At 41.7% G+C, this 21,041-nt stretch overlaps 1 protein-coding gene across 1 annotated transcript; it reads right to left on the bottom strand.

The window, feature by feature from the left end:
• Window positions 1–5,178: 5,178 nt before the first annotated feature.
• LOC139304606 (serine/threonine-protein kinase H1-like) lies at window positions 5,179–13,418 on the bottom strand. Its single transcript, XM_070928535.1, has 3 exons — window positions 13,153–13,418; window positions 11,445–12,165; window positions 5,179–5,568 (listed from the first exon to the last, which is right to left on the bottom strand). The coding sequence occupies exons 1-3, from the start codon at window positions 13,416–13,418 to the stop codon at window positions 5,179–5,181; spliced, it is 1,377 nt and encodes a 458-aa protein (XP_070784636.1).
• Window positions 13,419–21,041: the final 7,623 nt, after the last annotated feature.

The following is a 21,041-nucleotide window of genomic DNA, read 5'->3' as shown; positions in this document are numbered from 1 at the left end:
GCTCCTGACCCCCTGACTTTGGCATTCGTGATCTGAATGGTCTGCAGGTGGAACAGAAACCAGCAAAAAGTTATACTTTTGCACTGCATGTGTGCCATATCACACACTGCAGGTTTTCTTTTCACATCCTGGATTGTAAGCGTTTACTGTGGGAGTCAAGGGAAGTTACCTTACTTGACATCAGTTTTTCTTTCCTTCTCATTTTTTGTTCCTTAACCATGCAAAAAACACAAAACTATCACTCATCAATGTCAATTTCTGTTGTCAATTGCCTAGCAACAGTGCTCTCACAATTTACCACAAGAAAACCAGGTGTATTTTGCACTTGATTTTCCATATCAGAATTGCTCAAAGGTTCTGTTTGAAGACAGTCTGTGAATTCTACCGCTGGTAGTCTGGAAGACAACCAACCACATTGGACATCTATATACATCTATACCACCTAGTGCACATGGTGTGCAGTCCATTTTCAGGCCACATATTACCACAAAGTGATTTTGAATCTTCAGAATCTCATTGAAATTCCTGCTGTATTCATATTTTTTTTTACTCAGACTTGTAATAAGTAAGTGGGTGGGGGTTCAGCATCTTGTCAGAATATATCAGCTTGCCACTGATTGGTCACAAACTGACTGTTTTGAGGATTACACCTGATACCTTTTAGTGGCTCGGCCAACCAGCCACCTTCAAGGAACACACTTTCACTGCTTGAGGTGAAACCATCAAGTTTATGTAACTTTCCTACTCGAAAGGTTTTGTGTGTGTATTTTAATATAACAGTCCTTGTAGGTCCAGTAAAGGTACTGCACTCTCACAATAATAATAATAATAATAGATCAATGCCATTCTCATATCCGTATGCTAAATATGAAGCTACAGCCAGCTGGAGGTTAGCTTAGCTTAACATGAAGATTGGAAACAGGGGGAAACCACTGGCCTTGCTCTGTCCAAATGTAACAAAATCTACCTGTCAGCACCGCTAAAGCTCACTTCTTGACATGTTACATCTGGTTTGTTTAAATTGTAAAACAACCAAGGTGTAAAAATGAAAGGTTGTGGTTTTACAGGGAGGCTCGTGAGTCAGACAGGAGCACTGACGTCTTGTCAATGTCTTGTCTTCACCCTCAGGTTGCCAGGCAACCAGTGGAGACTCTGTTACTGCTCCCCGGCAAGACATGGCGCATAACCTCCCGTAATACCACATATTTATAAATTATTACTTATTATTATTATTTATTACGATTTTACTTGTTCCCCTCGGGGAGAATCGGGGTAGCTGTTTCCCCCTGTTTCCAGTCTTTATGCTAAGCTAACCAGCTGCTGGTTTAAGATTTAATGGACAAACATGAATGTGGTATTGATCTTCTCATTAAACTATCAACGAGAAACCAAATAAGCATATTTCCCAAAATGTCAAACTATTCCTTGAACTTATCATTTGAATCCAACCTGTTCCGTGACACTCTGCTGAAATGCCTCACAGAAGTGAGTACATGTCCACCTGCTGTCACATCACATCTGAATCTACACTGCATTTAAAACAGAGCTACTCAGCCCCGAGGAGATGACAAGTGCAAATCTTAAGTGGCAAACAACTGGTGGGATCCAGGCTACAATATAAATGAGAATTTCTGAGTAGGAAGAATAATGAGACAGTTTACTTTTATTGCATCCTCAATGAGAAAAGTATTGACCCACCTTGAGTTCCTGTGGCGTTGTATCTGCAGCACAATAACAGGACAGCGGCAAATAGCAGGCTCATCTGGAAAAAAAAACGAAGGAAAGCAATTTACTGACTAAAAATGTGGACCATTCCTTCCTCTCAAATCATTAAGGTGGAGTGGAGTTGTAATTGCTGTTTAAGGAAAATAATCTGTACGCCGAGAAGCTCACAAAAGACCCCAACATTTGATCTACTGGGTGTTTGGTTTATACAATAGAAATAAGAGGCACTTACCTTGAACGATTCAACTGTGTGGAGACAAACACGAAGGGCAAGGGGGTGTCTTCCCTCTGGGGGAGGGACCAGATGGTTCCTCTATACATCCTGTTCAGTACATGATCTGGGCGACTCCACCATCATTCCCTCCCTCTGTTATCCTCTTCCTTATAGCAGCCACAAGAGGATCTGCCAGCTTATGTTTCAGGGTCCTGAGCAGCAAATGATCTCTTCAAGTAAGGCCAGAGATAAAGAGAATAAGTCCTCAGTTTTCTGCTGAGAAAAGCTGAGAAAAGCTGAAGAAAAGAAAAAGACACTTTCTGTCATACTTGTCCTCATAGAGCACAGGGCTGGTGTTAGGGAGCAAACACTATCTCCCTCAATTTTTGCTATGCACTCTGCTTTCTCAATTGTTTGGCCTTGCTGACCACTGTATAAGACTAAAGCCTATATGATTATATGCCTGAAAGATATTGGCCCAACTGCACACAAGCTAAATGAGTTCTGAAGATGTCCACCTTACCTATGCAGAAGCTTGGAAGTTTCCACTTCTAGCAAGAACAGAGCCTTCAAACCTCTGTGGTCAGATCCACTTATTTGTTTGAGCAGTCAAACAAATAATGTGAAAGCTGATCCACAGTTAATGGCAGGTTTATTTGCATCCATCTGGTGGGTTTTGCAGCTTTATCCCACAGAGGAGACCGTTCCCAGGGCTCTGTGGAAATAAACTGCTGAATGATCTCATAGCATCACGGACTAAAATAATAGAAGGATTATCTGCAGTACTCGATTAAAGACGAAAAGAAGTAAATATGCAGTGCGTTTCTTCAAGATCAAGCAGCTTTCGCTGCCCACTCTAAACAAACTGTAACTGCAGAAGACAATGGAATTAGTCAGTGTGCAGGAATGACATGGACAATACATCGAAGCGACAGTTGGTCTGTTATTCCCCTTTGAAAGATAGTGGCACCGAGAATGGAATGATAACAGTTGGGGGAAGAAAAAAAAGACCACTTTCCATTATTGCTGACTTCTACTTGGTTTAATTCAATTCAAATGTCCTTATCAGTGTGTGAGGGGAATTTTGTTTGCACGTAGAGCTTAAAATAAAAATGCATAACAAATCACCTCTTCCTCGACCACGCAGTCAAACATAATTTGATGACACCAGATATGGAGTCGATTGCTCAACACAATTCAAACAATTCACTAAAAAATATAAAGTTTTTCTCACAGCCGTACGAGGCCATGTCATTCTACGTGAGAAAAGTTCCTCACTCATTTTAAAGCAGAATATGGAGCTCTCTTCAAAGCACAAAGACAGAGGACCACGCACTGTTGACTCCAGCAATTTAAGAAGATTTCTTCTCAGCCCACTAACATCCCACTTTCAGAACAGTGCTCTCTCTGTATTTCTGCTTGCTGACACGTTACTTCCAAAATGCACCAGCAGTTCTCATCTCCTTCCCAAAGGGACATTGATCTCAGGTCACTGAGTATGGGCAGCCATTGAAAGGCATTAACAACTCTCCAATGCTCCCTACCGGAGAAATAATACATGAGCCTCCTCCAAATGACATCATCCATATTCACAATTCAGTAAGGCACTAAATAGAGCCTTGTCGTATCTGTGAGAATCTAAGTGTTCTTAGTGGAAAGCAACCAAAGTCTGAACAACAGAAGCAGCTGTATTCTATTGGCAAATTAACACCAATGAACCAGTTTGACAAAAAACTCAAGGTCAACTTACTTGCTATTTTTGGTGCTCTCAACCGCAGCTCGCGATCTTCAGTAGCAGATGAGCAAACAAAGTATGTGGACCTTGAGTTAAGATTGTTTATTTATTTTTTTATCAAACCAGAAACTTTGGCTGAAAGTATGTGGACCTAAGATAATTTTGTGAAACTGCTTGGTCAAGCAAGGTTTTAGCTTTTTCTGGAGCTTTTAACTGCATTTTGCCACGACACATTTGATTGATTGGATTTATTCAATAATTCAAAAAATACATATACACCCGAGGCTCAAAAAACATCAAGAATAGCACAAAGACGGTTAAAATCGTATTTCCGTCTTGAATGACTGTGGGTGAAATATAAGGTCCAAAATAGGACAAAATAGTGTTTTTTCTCACTTTAAAAACAATGTGCCACTCTTCTCTTATTAGACACATGATTGCAACATCAATAAATTAAAGTTATTCCTAAAGGGCTGATGAATGTTTTATATTTTTAAATCACAAAATCACACTTTTCTATAGTCTCATAGAAAGTAGTTCTATAGTCTATGAGGTGTTTGTGTCTTCTCCTTCTACTAGTCCTTCTGTTCAAATCTGTCTTGCATTCAGATATTGTATATCATATCATATATAATTGGTAATTATGCATCCTACTTACAATTTAATGCACTCTCAGAACTTTTTCTACTGTTGCATAATAGAATTACCATTTTAATTTAAAACTTCCAGAAAAAAAAGAGTTATTTTGAAAATGCTGTTGTTTACAGCTTACATAATGTTTGGGGGAGAGTAGAGAGCTCTTTAAACCCAGAGCTTAATTTTAACTTGATAGAGGCCTGTCACCAAATATCTGGATTGTGCTTTCAGTGGTTACACAGGACTGTGGGTGCTGCTATGTAGGAGGAGTGACAACAAAAGGAAAGACTACAGCATGTTTCCTTCTTTCTGCCTAAAAATGTTAAAAAATGTAAATCTTCCTGCTGTTTGGCGGTGGGGAGTTCAAATTCTATTTTAAAAAACGAGCAGAAGAAGCAAGTTTTCTACTTTTTACATCATCCTTGCTAAGATTAGCTCCCATTTCTCAAATGATGAATTTCTCGTTTTTGGAATGAACCTCTTCACTGGCAGGTAATGTGGTGACTCATAATGATCTAGATGAGACCTTGAACCCATTAGTCTGAGCTGTGTGAATAACCAGGGGCTAGAGACCTTGTGGAGGTGGACAGCTCTGTCTCAATATAAGCCTGGACCTCAAAACTGAAGGATATTCACTAACAGCTTAACCCAACCACGAGGAACTAATGGAGGATGGAACTCAGCCTTCAGGGGAACCTGGGTTATTACTCCAGTAGAGAAGCCTGATTGAAGTCCAGAGAAGGGAGGAAACTTTTTTTTGTCATAACACCTGTCCTAGACACTTTGGCTCCCTGTTGGCAGCTCTGAGGTTTGTGAATGCAATACACACTGAGCTAGGGCAGCTGGTCCCATCCCCTTATTAGCCCTCTCATGAATCTGGTACTTTAGTTAGATGGCAATGATGCTCCTGGAGCCCTCTGGCTGGATGTTGTAGTGCTCTCTGAGGCTGAGTCAGTCCAGATGCTCTGCCTTGCTGCTGCTCTTGGTTTTTCTCCAGCGACGTTAGCCTTCCCAGGCCCACGCTACTGGACTCGCCAGAGCTCGCGGTGCTGCTCGGGCACCGGGAGGAGCAGCGTGATGTCCGCTGCCTGAGGTTCTGGGAAATAGATCGATGAAGGTTCCTCATGGAGGAGCCGGCTGCCATGGTGACCACCCAGGGATGACGGATGGCTTGGTTGGCCGTTAGGCGGGTGACCGGGTCCAACGGCAGCAGGCGCTGGATAAAGTCCTTGGCCAAGTTGGACACTGAGGGCCAAGGCTGTGGAGTAGAAGAAGCAGAGCAAAGTGACTGCCATCAATGTTAATATAGAAACACTCCCAGCCCCAGAAGATGTCAATTCAGCCTACACACTCTGGAACCCGCAGTCCTCTGAAAGGACTGGGTGGCTGTGTATCTAGATGAGGCGTCTGCACACATTCAAAGCCTCTTCAAAGCGGGATGCAAGATTTCATTCTAACAAAGCAATAAAACTTTGATCCCTGTGCTCTGCAGGACTAACAAGCAGAACTAAACTCAAAGGAAAGCTAAATGTCACTGGGCAAAGGAAAGCAGCAGTCTTGGCTGACAGAATATGAAGCCCGGGAGGTAGGACAGCCCTGCCGTATGTGTGGGATTTGGGCGCATGTTTATTCTTTGCCTGCATTAGCTTCACAATAAAGGCACCACAGGTGAGCCGCGCTGGGATCTTTTGCTCTTTGTTAATTCAAATAGCAAATCATTCCCCTTGTCATGACCCAATCTGACATTCAAGAATGCTTTGAAATCTGCCATCTTTCCAGTGGGAGAGAAGACATCTGAATCATTATCATAATTCAGAATCATTAAATTATTCATCATGGCTTTGGTTCTCTGTCATGACGACAACATTGTGGAGGCCTGCCTCGGGAAACTGATGACCTTTATGTTTCCGTCTTATTTTTCATATAATATTACTGATACAGACATTGAATCAGATGGCTGTGGCATCAGTTTAAAAAGATGGCAGAAGACAATTGCATATGGCGAGTGGGCCATAACACAAGAACCTTCATCAATGCCAAAAAGCAAACAGGCCGTCTTTCTCTGCATGACGGTTAGTTGGGATTGTTTGAATGAAGTCAGGTAATGATAAGCATAATTCAGTGACTGCTTCCTTCATCACTTCTATCTCACTCTCTTGTCCTTGATATGCTAATAATTCTCTACTGTGTCTGGCTGAGGAGAATAAAAGCTAAATACAGTAAAAGCAAAATACTCTCATTCTTCGCTCAACCTCGCACAGACTAAATCTCACTCTTTAGGGAGGTCTCGCTCTCCATTTTAATCCTGAAATGCATTTCTCTCCCCTTTTTTTTTGTCTCTCGCCGAGTAATGACAATTAATCAAGCATGAAATTGACAATCGCGAGACTATTGCCAGTGAGAGGAATTCAAAGAAGCAGGGACTCGCTTATTCTCACAGTGCACTGACTGGAGAGAAGTGTGTGCGAGCACAGCGCAAGGTGCAGAGCCGCCTGCCGAAAGAGTCATAAAAATGCTTCTCACTCTAACTTTCTTCTCATTGTGTTGTTATTTCACACCTGAGAGGCAGGCAGAGTGACACTCGGTTTCCCTGGGAAGGAGAGAAAGTGTTTGATTGAGCTCCCACAACTAACAAGTCTGACATCCCTCTTCATCTAGCACTGGTGGTGATTCAGTGAAGCTCCTTATTGCTGTGTCATGAAACACACATTTGATAGCAGCCGAGGCTAGCGGATGCCTTTTGTCCTTGATCTGAAATGATGGGAACACATGAGTTTAGTGCATGCCGGCTACGTACAAGAGATGGCGAAGCCTTCGCAAGGTGGGAATGATTTCGAGGGAGCAAAAGTTTCCCTCCCTCCTGCTATCAACCTAAAGAAGAAGAGACACTGTGTTTATTTTCCTGGACCTGAGACACCTGCAGGAAGTGTATCTCTCTCCCTTATTTAGAACATTTTTCACGTCAAAATACAAAAGGCTTTATTGTGTTTGGAGGAAGGGGGCGAGAGCCGGTGTTATACATCACTGTTGAGCTAGCCGAAGAGGAGGGAGAAGGGGGGAGACAAGTGGAGTGCAGATATAGCTTAGGCAGCAGAGAAACCTACGGGGCTTGGCTTATTGAGCAACATCTTGTTAGAATGGATGAGAAGCTTCGCTGACTGTGTTTGCGGCATGCTACATCTTTACCTGACAAAGCTGTAATTGCAACAAATGAAGAAAACGCTAGAAGGTTGGATTATGCTAATGCAATCATGAGGATAATAAACCTTTGAGTAATGAACTACTCCACATGAGAGTCTACGCCTCACAATTGACTTAAATCTGATTCACCTGGCAGCATTTCTTGACAAACAAAGCCAAGTTTAAACATGACTCATCATAATGAATCCAAATGGGGAAGGTGGCCTGTTGCTAATTCAGGTGAAAGTCGCAGCTAAAACCACAGTAATCAAAATATCAATACCCGGATGCAGGAGAGATTGGGCTGTCATGTACAATACACTGTGGCTAAGTGGAGGCTGAATTTGTTCACATGTTGCTCACTAGGGGGCAGACTGGGCTAACCGTTACCCAGGTTGCCCTGCTGCTGCTGAGAGATGCAGATGTTTGGGTTGGGTCAGGAAAGTGTGTCTCCAATAACACAGCAGCAGAATGCAGAGGAGGTTACCAGGCTGCTGTCTGGCCTGAACTAAAGCAAGGATTTGTGCTTTACATACAGATGGCTGCCATGACAGGAGCACACATGCATGCATGCAGACATGCACACACACACACACACACACACACACACACACACAGAAATCCACTTATACACACACACATCAGATGAGATGCCCTGATTCCGTGCGAGGGAAATGCTTTGTCCAACGTGCAGCGAACGGATTGAGTGATAAGGTGCGAAAAGCCCCCGAGGCTACACTCGCTCTTCCTCTGCCCCCCTCTTTCTTTTCCCTTCAATCTCCTCCATCCTGCCGTCCATTCTCCCGACTCCCCCACCCTCCCCAACTCCTTCCTCCCGCTGTTGAGTAAACGCATCAGTGTGAGTCTGCACTACAGGTCTTTAGGCCGGGGGCTGTTGCACCTGCGGGAGAAATGTATGCATGTGAGTGTGTCGCTAATGCTGTGGGGAAGGGCTGAGGGGTGCTGGGGAGGCAGAGGGATCTGGTTAGTGGGCAGGTACCTGAGGCTATTTGCATTTCTTAGTGAGTCTCACCTCCATCTTACTGCTGAAACCCCTAGCCCACACACACACACACACACACACACACACGCACACACACACACACATTTACTACATCTCCCTATTCTGCTTCAATAAACATAAAAGGTTACTGATACTTTTGGAAGAATGTTTGTAATTGCAGCCCTTGAGTGTTAATTTGCATAGTGGAGAAAAAGAGTAACTTTCAAAATCTGTCCATCTGGAAAAATGATAGTTCCTGAAGTTGATCCTTTTCACTACACTTCTTTGTTGAATGCTTATTTAGGATCCTCTGAACAGTTTGCGACTTTTGGACTTTAAATTACTTTCAGACTTTAAATGAATAACTCACTCTCGACATGATTTGAAGGGAATTCATGAAAGTAGACTGATAGGTATAAATAAATAAATAAATAGTGGAATTTGTAAAGGGGTTTAACAATGCAGCAAAAGAAGATTACAAGGAGTATTTGGGTTTTAATTTGCATCTTAATTTACCAAAAGAGGAAACCTCTTTCCTATTCCATTTACCAAAGCTATTATCATTTATAGGCCCTTGTTGTGCCAAATTGTACTTGTAACTTTTCACATCTTTCCACACGTGAATGTGTTTGTCTAAGTGTGTCAGCCCTCTCACCTTATGCATATTGGGTTTGACTGCAGCGTCCCATGATTGTGACGCATTTCAGTATTGGTTTCATAATCCTTTTTAAAGGCTCTATTGGCGCTCTGACTGCAGTGTGATTGTGTCATTTTTATTCGGGTCTCTAGGTCTTTTTCACTGATGGCATTTTAGCATGTCACGGTAGGAAAAGCACAGGTGTAAATAATCAATTCATGATGGCTGAATTCCATTTAGCTGCCTTGGTTTCAGAGTCCTGGCTTACTGGGACACTTGAATAGAATGGAAAGATTGTTAATGTTAACCTGTGCTCTTCCTACCATAAGTTAAAATGTCTGCTGTGAAAAAGGCCTATTGTATTGGCATCTAATTACAGTGACAAGTAAATCTTGTCAAAAAGACATCACTCCTTGCTTATTACAGCGTTTTAGGATTTTAGAGATTTATTAAAAAATGTCTTATTTTGCATTGAAACCCTTACTGGATGTGTTTATGTTGCTCTGGTATTTCACTGAAGCACAGAGGATCCAGTCAGTCAGTATTATTTATTCCTCCACGTTGTTATGAAAGGCATCATGCACATTTTGCTGGTCTCTGTGTCACTTTGTTCAATTGGCGGACAGCTCGTTTCAAATGAAACTCTTCAAGTCAATTTTAATATGTGGTGGGAATTGCTCACGCTGTTGAAACTGTTCTTGTTCCAAAGAGAAGCACCCTTCTGAATGACATGAAGAACCCTTGTGATGGCAGAGGTCCACATTTTGTGGATACTTGTGAACCTTCATCAGACATTACAAAATTATTATCACAGTGTGTGTGTGTGTGTGTGTGTGTGTGTGTGTGTTGTCAGTCTATCTGAGAGGGCGGATACTTACACATGATGGAGAATAAGTGTCTTGTCAAGATGGGAATGTGATTGATGGCTGATCCATCAAGCCCTGCACCGCTACTCAGCCATGTATGATGTCTTCATATTGTCATCATATGAATTTACAGATTGATGCCTTCACTGTATCTCAGTGGGATGTTAGATGCTATACGTGGGGTCCTATGAAATGTGGTTTTCGTCTTTGTTCCCAAGGATTTTTCCCCACTAGTGTGGCCTACATATGAGCTGTGTCGAAAGCCACCATGAAAAACGTGAAATAAGCCGTTGCATAAACTCTAGAAGGGTTTTGCACTATTGTTCAGTTGGTGGTCAGTGCAGCGGTAAACACAGGGATAATAGTCCAGGGCCTATGTAAGGGAGTCTCTTGTATGCCAGACTAAAATGTCAGACTGCATCCCTGAGAATCGGGCCAGGCTTAAAGCCCAGTGAATAATCCAGCCTTGGGTGTAATCAGCGTGAAAGAACAAGCCCGAACTCACCACTGAGCTTGACAGAATAGGCTGTTAAAAATACCCAGTTGTATGACAGAGGAAAAAAAAAACATGCAGGGCAGCCTTTTCCCCATTTCGGAGCATTCTCAAAGAGCCATAGCAAGTGGAAACTCGAGACACCACAACAAACTTTCGCATATCCATTCTTGTACTTTACAATGTTGCAGAGGAAGGACTGGAGAGGAGGAAAAATGTACCTTGTTACCACGCCTGCACTGCTACATGCTCAGTTGAAAATGTTCTACTTTTATCAGGCAAGGATGGAATAATGTAGCTATTTCTGGTAGTTCTAATAGCATAATGATTAATGTGTGAATCACTCTTGTGCAGTGAGTAGATGTAACAGCCATATGTGAAGGATGTGTGGCTAGGGTTGGATAAACAAAGCATGCGCATCATACGCAACAAACCAGATTGTGTTGTGGGGAAGAGGCCGAATGTCAAAATGGAAACGGCAGATGGGAGTTTTATTTAAAAGAGTTTTTTTAGGCTACGCTGGAAGCAGAAATAGTCTTATTCATTGGGTTAAACCTCAGCTGGCCAAAGAACAAGAGCTTTTGTCATTAAACTGTGTTCCTGAGCTTTTGGTCAGCATCCACAAAACAAAAAAATTAAGAGCTTCTAGGGACAATTTGCTATTGTGTGCAAAAAGTTTGCAAGTTAGCCAACTTGTTAGCCAAGTTAGCCTGCTGCATGCCCATACACGCACTACATGCCCATCCACCACAACCTCCGCACCCTTAGGCACACTAACATTGGCATTGGATATAAATCATGGTGTCCAATATATATATATTTGTAAAATGCATCTGTATTTCCAAGGGATACTGAGCTGGTAATAAAATTGTATTTTTTGCATCTAGAACTTTACTACAAAGAAATAGTTACTGAACAAAACTGCAATCTCCAATGAAAAACCCAGTGAACTTACATCTCCATGGAAACTGTATTTTCCTCTCACAATGGATCTGTAGAGCCGCGTGCGACTGTCGTCCTCGAAAGGCATGGATCCACTCAACACAATGTAGGTGATCACTCCTAGGGCCCACATGTCCACTGCACAGGAATAGGGTTTCCTCAGCAACACCTCAGGGGCCAAGTACTCAGGAGTTCCACAGGTGGTTCTGAGGGACCAAGTCCTGTCGGCTCCGGTATGACCTCCGCCATCTCTTCTGTCAGGGCCTGAAACCTCAGACCCTGTGCCGCCAAAAGTGGCCAGACCAAAGTCAGTAACAAGCAGCCTGGAGTCGGCCCCGGGGTGGTAGTACAGAAGATTTTCCGGCTTCAAATCCCTGTGGGTGATACCCAGGTTGTGCAGGTATTCCACCCCAGCCAGCACCATCCGGAGGGCCTGGGTAGCGTCCCTCTCTGTGAAGTGGCCCCTGCTGATGACACGATCCAACAGCTCCCCGCCTGTGGCCAGTTCTAGCACCATGTAAACCCGTTGCGGAAACTGAAACACCTCGATCAGCTGAATCACATTAGAATGGCTCACCCGCTGCAGCACTGCCAGCTCCGAGGCGCACACCTCACGACCCCCCGGGGCCTCTACCTCCATCATTTTTATGGCGAAGGGCTGGCGAGTCGCCCTGTGCTCCACGCGCACAACACGGCTGAAGCTTCCTCTACCGATCAGAGCCTTGATGTTGTATCTGACAGGGCAGAAGGGGAATGATGACTCATTACAGCATAACTATCTCATGGGACACTGTTGCAAAGCACTCAGCGTCTGCTGCAGCTGCAGCTGTGATGTATGGGAAGATATCTACATGTTGTATGGCCTACTGCAGCAAAGTCGACCTGGCAAATTCATATGTATATATGTACATCTAAAATGAATCACTGATGAACGAGGCAATACTTCATATAAGCAGTGACTCATCAGATGTAGAGCGAGACACGCACTTCCCTTAAAGACATCAGTTCTTGCTTTAATTGTTTCTACACTTTGATCTGACAAGTACAGGAAGGCAAACTTCAGCTATTAAAAGGCCTACGCCTCTCAAATGAATGTCTACTGTTACTGCTAATAAACTGTATGGCATGAAAGTTGGCGGCGGTAGGCTGAGTAGAATGAGAAAGCTGGTGACATTAAAAGGCTCCCATGAGCTCTGCGAATGCTCTTAATAAGTCATTTCACCTTGTGTTGCGCTGCAAGTTATTTTGAAAAGAAATTGAAAAAACAGGCTGCTCACAGGGTTGAGATAATATCACTTGTTTACAGTGCGGCCTCAGTTATTCAGCATATGTTTATTTATTTTAACACAGTAAGTTACTTGAAATTGGACAGACAAAAGCAGACTAGACCAACATGTTTGTCTTTTGTTGACATTTTTCAAAGAATCGTCATGATTTTAATTGTTTATTTGTTTTTGGCAGAAACAAAAAGTCACATTTTAACATAACTGATGTTGGCACAAAACAGTTTAACTACAAAATAAGCACTGTGATGCTATACTGCTGAATTCAAGGAGATTTTATAGGTTACTTGAAAAATGGGTGTTCCAAAAAGTAGATCTTTATTTGAAAGTCTCTCAGCTTTTTTCCCTTTAAAGCTTTCCCTTTATTATATACTGTTGAACACTATAGTGTATAGTGTAGTGTATTTAAAAAATTGAGTCCTTACTATCAATATTTACCTTGCTGTCACACGTGGATCAAACTTGTCCTTATACATGGCAACTTTGTCCCGGTGTCGTCCATCTCTGAGCGTCTGCTGTTGGTTGTTCGATGCTGGTTGAGGATTCTTAACGCTGGTGGAAAACCATGGACCTCTTTGCTTCTCTGTACGCTTCTTTGGCTCATCATGATCATGTGCTTTACTAAAGGCCACAAGCGATTGCACTACACTTACATAGCCATTCTTGGATGCCCCAGGCAGCCCCTTACTGTTCCCACAGCCCATCACTCAGATACTACAAGCCATCTCCACAAAGAAAGTCCTACATCTGCTGTAAAGTGAATGTAGCCTGGAAATAAGAAGACAAGCCTACATGGCAGTAGCTTATTTCTGCCAGAACATTCAGGTATGCATTCAGTCAGGTGCTGCTTGAGGTGTGTTATTAGCAACAGCAAGCTCCACCTCAGCAGATTGGAGCTTGGCAGGTGTGTGAACTCACAGTCTCACTCACTTATGTGATAAAAGTGTCAGGTAAACGGAAACTGTTTTGAAGCTATTGTTACTACTCTTACAGTAGATTACCACAATGATCAGAACCAGAAGGAGTAAGTTGCGAGAGGAAGAACCTTCATCAAAGTCAAGATTTCAGTAAAATAACATACAGCCTCATAATGTAATTCTTATATGATTTTAAAATACTGTTCGATCAACTTCATTGGCACTAAAAATGGCTACCAGTTTTGGAAGCTCTGTTCCCTGTGAAGGCTTGTGAGAACAAATATTCATTTATTCGTCTTTTTCTTTTTGTTCACTACATTCTAGGGGGTACTCTAGCAATTTAAAGTTGTACTCCAGCAATTTAGTATTGCACTTTCATGAAGTAATCTGCCTCACAAGCAAAAAAAAAGCAGCAGAGACCAAGATATCCTGACTTTTTGTCCCGAGTGTGGGTCAAGTGCCAAAAATACTGGATCCTATACTGGATTCCCATAATGCAACTCAATGGTGTCTTGATAAAACCGTCAGGACTACGTTTTTTTTTTATCATCAAGTTTTAGAAAGCTGCCTGCGAAGCCACAGAAGGCATTATCCAGCTGTTTTCACAGACTGAGTAGTACTCCTGATGAAGAGTAAAAAGAGTGCCCCTTTAAAGTTTTACAGTTGACTCCTGTACTTAAATGCAACACTACAATAAGTCAAATCATATGATTTACCCCTTTGAGCAAGACTAAAAGAAGTCTTTTTCTTGTTTTTGCTTCTCACCTTGAGACAAAGCTCCTACATACAAATTGATCCCCTCACACGGACACTGGTAACATGAAGAACTCATCTTTACAACCACGTTTTTTTTTACATTTGTAAAATCTTGTTATAGCAAACCCCGAGATACATTTACTTTTACATATGTGGAATATAGCATACTGCATTGTGTAATTGACTTTTATCCCCACTGCATTTCTTACTGACTGCAGATTGTCTTGTTGTGTCAGGAACTAATGCTGAAGCCATGTTCATTGTATTGTTTGTATTGTTGAGCACAGTATATCATGCAGTGTTCCTGTCAAGCCTGTGACTAGCGCTAAGCTACTTTTTCTATTTTCTGCATTATGTTGTGCCGCTGTCATCATGTGTCCACATTCTTCAGAGAATTGAGCAGGGAAGGGAAAAAAAATCACATACAGCCTCCTCTCCACGTCTGCCTCTGCCCTGCACATTGTTCGAAAGAGCTAAACCTTGCAAAAACTGAAGATGCCACAAATTTATTCATATGAGACTGCGGAGAGGAAGCAAGGGATCAAAAAGAGGGAAGAAACACCTTTTTACCACCAGTAGTGTGCTGTACACAGAGTTTAAATTATTATTTTTCACTTGAGCAGCTCAGAAATAATGTGGTTATGTGAGGTTATGTATAATGAGTTCATGTTTATGAATAAATTGTGCAGCATGTTCGTGTGTTTAGGAAGATTTGCAGAGCCTGAATCCAAAATAAGGTAAGCTATATTTGAAAAAAGTGCTACCTATAGGCTTATAATTGATGATACTTTAAAAGGATAAAGGTATGGGTGTTTTTGTGTTCTTTTAATCCGTGGTATCGTTGCTGTTGTGTTCATGCATCACACATCAAACTCTTTGTCCTAATTTTCTGTTGTTGAAGTTGAACTTTCAGCAGTCGGTGCTTTGTAAGTGGTAGCTATTGCTGCTCATGCTAACTTCTTTTCTTCCTTTCATTTTCCTGTATTTATTAAAAGATATGCGCTGCTGTTGCTGCATGAGGAAAATACAGCCTTTCCTGTGTGCTAGGAGGATTATTCCCACGAAAGGCCTACCAGATAGCGAATGTTTAGAAGCAGCAAATGGAAAAGCTTTCATGAAATGAGCAGAGGTTTAATCGCTATTGTGTTACACCCATTGGCAGTTAAGAGGGGAGAAATGTTTATTTATATGAAAATGTCATAGATGCTATTGTACATTGCTGTGTCTTTTCAAAGGTGTAAATTGTGTTGTCATTGAACAGAGAAGCAGGCTGCATCATCAGTTGCTTGTCTGCTGCAGTTTTTTTTTTTTTCCCCTCAGAGGAGCCAAAGGGGATGCTGGGCCTATCAGTCTGTTCTGCTGTCACACACTGTCTATCCCTTCTCAAAGGACTGCAAACACACACACTCACACACTGAAAAAGACAGACAGAGAACCCCCATGCCCCCCCCCCATACACAGACACAAAGAGCCAACAGAGGATAGACATCACATCAGCACTGAGGTGGTAAATCGCCCTTCAGAAGCCTTACTCAAGGGAGTCAGCAGTTCAGCGTTTATCGAACCACTATCTGATTACTAAAAGGCTGTCCTAGGTTATAAATGAACCCGCAACATGTGTGTGGTATTGGTAACGTCGGGTCCTTGGGAGTAAAAGCCATTATGGGCTGCTGTGAATCAGTTTAGGCCAGGGAGCGGTCAGAGCGCAGCTGCCACTTGCCAGTCAGTTCATTACTGTTGTTATTGTAGTCGGAGGATGTGATACCTGTGTGTGAGAGGAGTGGACTGCAGCTAGAGCAAACTAAAAGCTGTGGATTGAAGTGGCTCACAAGCACAGCCGAGTGAAAAGGCTACGGAAGAGCTGTTGTTCCCAGGTGGAAATAAAAAAAAGAAAAAAGTTGAGCTTGAAAAAAAGAAAAGGTTTCAATGAACACTTTAACTTTGAAAATGTAAGCTTTAGGTGGGCGAGACAGCATAGAGCCTATTTCTGGTGAGCACTTAACATCACAACAAGCTGGGATGATTGGAACAGCATTTAAAAAAAGCTGCACCTCCCAGAGGTTGCATAATCCATCAAGGTCCTATGTTACTTAGCTTGGACTAATATATAGTATACACACTAAAAAGAATGTGGTTTGGGCTAGACCACTTAGTTCAGATTAAGGGACACCTTAATGCTACAGCATTCAATTATATTCTAGACAATAGTGAGCTTCCAACTTTGTGGCAACAGTTTGGTATAGAGCCTTTCCTGTTTTAACATGACAGTGCCCCTGTGCACAAAGCCAGGTCAATAAAGAAAAGGTTTTCCTGTTTTGTTGTGGAAGAACTTGACTGGCCTGCACAGACCTCAACCCACATCCAACACCTCTGGGATAAATTGGAATGCCAACGGCGAGCCAGGCCTTATCACCCAACATCAATGTGCCTGACTTCACTAATGGTCTTGTGGCTCCAAAATCATCTGGAAAGCCTTTCCAAGAGTGGAACGGCTTGTATCAGCAGATTAATGGCCATGGTTTTGGAACAAGATGTTCAGCAATCGCATATAGTGATCTGGTGTCCACCTTCAAGATTCTCAACAGTAAGTGGTTTTACGATGCTATGGCGGACTTGGTGGATGTTTTAGAGAAGTAATAGAACTGTGAATGAAAAATCAAATCCATGTCATATAGTTTTTTGGAATGGTTTGGATGTGGAGTTTGGATTTTCTTGTATGAAAATTGTCAAATGTGTATGTACACGGAGAGCGAACAGTGTAGACAGAAGAGTATGACATAGGACCTAACATAGAGCCTTGTGGTACTCCACAGGAGAGAAGCCTGGAGGAAGAAGAAAAATTATCAGTCCTAACTCAAACCAATATGTCTTTGAGGGATGTGGCAAACTCCTGCATAACATGATCCTGCATGCCAACATGCATGATGATCAAAGGCAGCAGATAAGTCTCACAGACGTAAACTATCATGATTTCCAGAATGAATGACACCAACAAATCATTTGTCAACGTGTGTTAAGATTGAATGCTAGCTAGCTTGCCTGTGTGTGTGTGTGTGTGTGTATTTGTGTGAAAGTACTTTCTGTACTTACTGATCTCAAAACTCACTTATGCGTCATTTCACAGAGTGAATACATGTGTGTTTGTGTCCATTTGCATCTTTGAATTGACTTTATTTGATTTATATGCCTCTAAAATTTACTTAGCTGTCTGAACACACTTTAATGACGCCAATAAATTATTTGCCACTCTACAAAGAGCTGACTCATTGTTCATCATGAGCTGGACTTGAATTTGTCAAGAATGTGTCAAAAATTAGCATACCTTCTATAGGAGAGCTAAACAAGCCCAGTCATGTTATTCAAGCGTGAGAGATTAGTCCATAAGCCTAAATGTAACGTCACCTGCAAGTATGTCAGTGCACAGATGATGCTCTGAATATCCTTTACACACCTGTGAATTGACCCTGTTTTTTGTTCTGTGTCCATGTCCTAAAATCCTGTGCACACCAGATAAGTACTTCCAGAGACACCATGCGTTAACGCTGCTGCTGTTGATCAATCTCAGAGATTTGCTCTCCCATCCATCATGGGCCAAGCCCCCCCGTGACCTCTTTCATCCACACATGCAGCATTATCCTGCTGATTAATTAAAGCCATCCACTATTCATCAATGGAACACTGGCCTGTAATTGTTGTTTGTTGTGGAGAGATACAAATAAGTGGGGAGCCGGACACAAGTATGTTTGCTTATTACAAGTTGTTGAGAGCAGGAGAAATCAATGCTCGAGGAGAATACTTGTTTTTTTCTTGTCAGGGCATTTAAACCCAGCCTACTTTAATACAACACTGTGGAATGAGCCCCGACAGCACATAGCTATGCAGCAATAAAGCAAGGCTTCTGAGCACAATGGTAGCGAAACAAAACTAATTACAGTGACAAGTGAGGCAGGCGCCAGGTCTGTCAACAGAAGGGGAGGATGCTACATCTCCCAAAGGCAGGACCCTTTGGGACGGCTGACGGATACTCTAATTTTCTTTTCTGTGAAGAGCTCGGAGGTGGCCGAGGGACGAGGCACGCAAGACAAATTGTCTCTGACGTCTTGATTGAACAAATCATGAACGTTGCGCGAGTTGGCAAAATTGGATTCAGTTGACAGATACAGTCACCTGCCCGGGCAGCGCTCTGATGGCTGGCCACGGACTCACATGTGTAATTAATGAACAGCTCTGCTAATTACTCTTTAGCAGACAGAGGGATAAAGAAAACAACTGAGGGAGGGTCAAGTGGTCTAATAACTCTGATTTTGTAGAGCCACTGCGCTGTGGCTCGTAAAATAATACAGTGAGTCATATCTTGAGTAATATCTGCAGAGATGCTTCATTCACCCCTTAAATTAAAAGCAATTCATTATGTGGGTTATTGTGCCTCAAACCAACACTTGTGGATTATGTTTTGCTTTACTTTTATAGCCATCTCAAAGATAAGTAAACTCTTCTGTATGGACACAAACTATTTGACATTTTAGATATATCTTTTCAAATCTACAACCTGACATCTGAGAAAAGTTTACTTCCAAAGGCTCTGAGGTGAACAGCCGGTGTGTCTCTCTCCATGACTCAGAGTCCACAATTTCTAACCATCAGTCTTGACCTTTAAAATCACCTGGTGGCAAAGGACAAAATGTTAAAACTCTCCCCAAAATAAATACTATTCCTTACAATATGTGCACATACTGTCCATTTCGCCACTGAAGTTCAAAGTTCATTCTTGACCAAGGAAACAGCAGTCAAGAGCCTAACCACAAGGCATGTGACACAAGCTTTCAATCGTACCACATGATCTTCATCATGGACAACATGGATGAGAGGCTTAAAGTGCTCAGAAAAAAAGACCATGTCATACGATCAAAGGCTCTTGAACTGCTACTAAATTATGGACATTACAAAGATTAGAAATGTTGCTTCTCATGTGATAAACCAAGTGTCCATTTGTGAATTTATATATTACGTGTGAAATTGATATCTTACATTTCAAATGTGAGGTCTGTAAATTATCATGTGTTAAATGCATATTAAAAACACTACATATTTAATGGATAAATATGTGCTTTCTTTGTAAGGGGTAGGATGAGTGACTTTTGAATGAAAAATAAATGAATATATATATTAATACTGTAATTCTAATGTATTTTTTAAATCAGGATTATATGTTTTATGAGTAGAATTGGATTATTAATGAATATTTGAAAAATTAAAGAGGAGTAATTTACAATGGGAGTCTGACAATATGGATCAGCTTAAAAATAATGACATTTTAATAGAATATAATGAAAAAGTGTATTGTAGTACGTACAAATGTGGCAACAGCTGCAAAAGATCTGACACATACTTTTATAAAATAAATGCTGGAGTGAAAGTGAGCAAGCCTCCGCCTAGAGTACAGTTATGCTGCTGGGGATAGACTCATCCCCACTTTTGAAATATTGACTGATAAATTTGAGGAAGCAACATTTTTCTCAAACAGATATATTGCGTTTTTATGGGCGAAGTCTTCAATTATTTAGTCACCCAGTGGCAGAAACTTCAGAGTTTGAAGTGATGGAAATCTAATATCTGTATCACATCCATCAGGCCTTGAGGGAAGTTATTCAAACGGAGGATTTGCTTCCAAGAGACGAGCACACACACTGCTCTCACCATGAACACCAAAATTTAATTTGAAAATGGGCAGAAGGATTATTCCCATTATCCTGCTCCCAGACACTCATTTTTAAATGACAGACAGAAATATGCAAGTGGCTGTAATTATATTGCGAGCACACAAAGGGTTTTTTTTTTTTCCCCCCCATCCTTTGATTGCACCGGTGGAGGTTTGTAAACGGTGTTATTGGTCACTGGTCACTGGGAGTTTAATCAACCAGGCATTCATTTTGGTATTAACACCTCAGAATAACGCAAACAGGTTGATTATTGGCGTGGATTATCTGTTTTCCAATCTTGAACAGCAGCGACAACATTGTGAATGCACGTGTGAATGTGTGCATGTGACACATTGTAGGTGCAGTATCTACCAGAAAAACAAGGATTTGAGTTTTTATACCATAATTCACAGAATTAACTGTTTTCCCCCAATTCTCAAATGCATATGACAGCAACTTTCCTTTAATGCTTGCTTCCTTTTAAGTATCAGATTGATCAAGATGCATCCCAGCTGTGCTGATAATTCCTGTAAAGAGCACAGAAAGCTGTTCTTTATTGTTGCTATGCCAACCCCAACTGGGAGCTATTCAGTAATCGTTTTGGTTTTCACTTGTTTTTTTATGTTTTATTAATTAGAGGAAAAATTCTCAGTCAGTACACATGGATTTTAAGATTTGTATAATATCATGAAACCCCTCAGAATGTTGTTTAAAAAGGAACATTTCATTTTTCTTTCATCACCTGCCTCATGTTTGTGATAAGTGGAAGAGTTCGGCAAGAAACAAAGTGACATCAAAGGTGAATATTAAAGGTAAGGTATTAGTCTAACTGTCCGTGTAAACATCTAATAGATTTTGCAGAGACGCTTCCTGCTTCAACTTCGACCCTCCACGTTTACCATAGTTGTGAACCGCACAGTTTTAAACTGTGCTTGATGACTCTAAGTGACATTGC

The sequence above is a fragment of the Enoplosus armatus genome, chromosome 21 (genome assembly GCF_043641665.1).
Source record: "Enoplosus armatus isolate fEnoArm2 chromosome 21, fEnoArm2.hap1, whole genome shotgun sequence".
NCBI classification, from domain to species: domain Eukaryota; kingdom Metazoa; phylum Chordata; class Actinopteri; order Centrarchiformes; family Enoplosidae; genus Enoplosus; species Enoplosus armatus.
Note: the sequence above shows the minus strand (reverse complement) of the source record. Positions and strands in the feature narration are given on the sequence as shown.

Coding starts and splice junctions, on each gene's coding strand:
- LOC139304606 (XM_070928535.1), bottom strand. CDS start 13,418: ATGGGCTGTGGGAACAGTAAGGGGCTGCCTGGGGCATCCAAGAATGGC. Junction 12,166..13,152: donor GATCCACGTGTGACAGCAAG/GTAAATATTGAT, acceptor CTGCCCTGTCAG/ATACAACATCAAGGCTCTGA. Junction 5,569..11,444: donor AATACAGTTTCCATGGAGAT/GTAAGTTCACTG, acceptor TCTACTCCACAG/CCTTGGCCCTCAGTGTCCAA.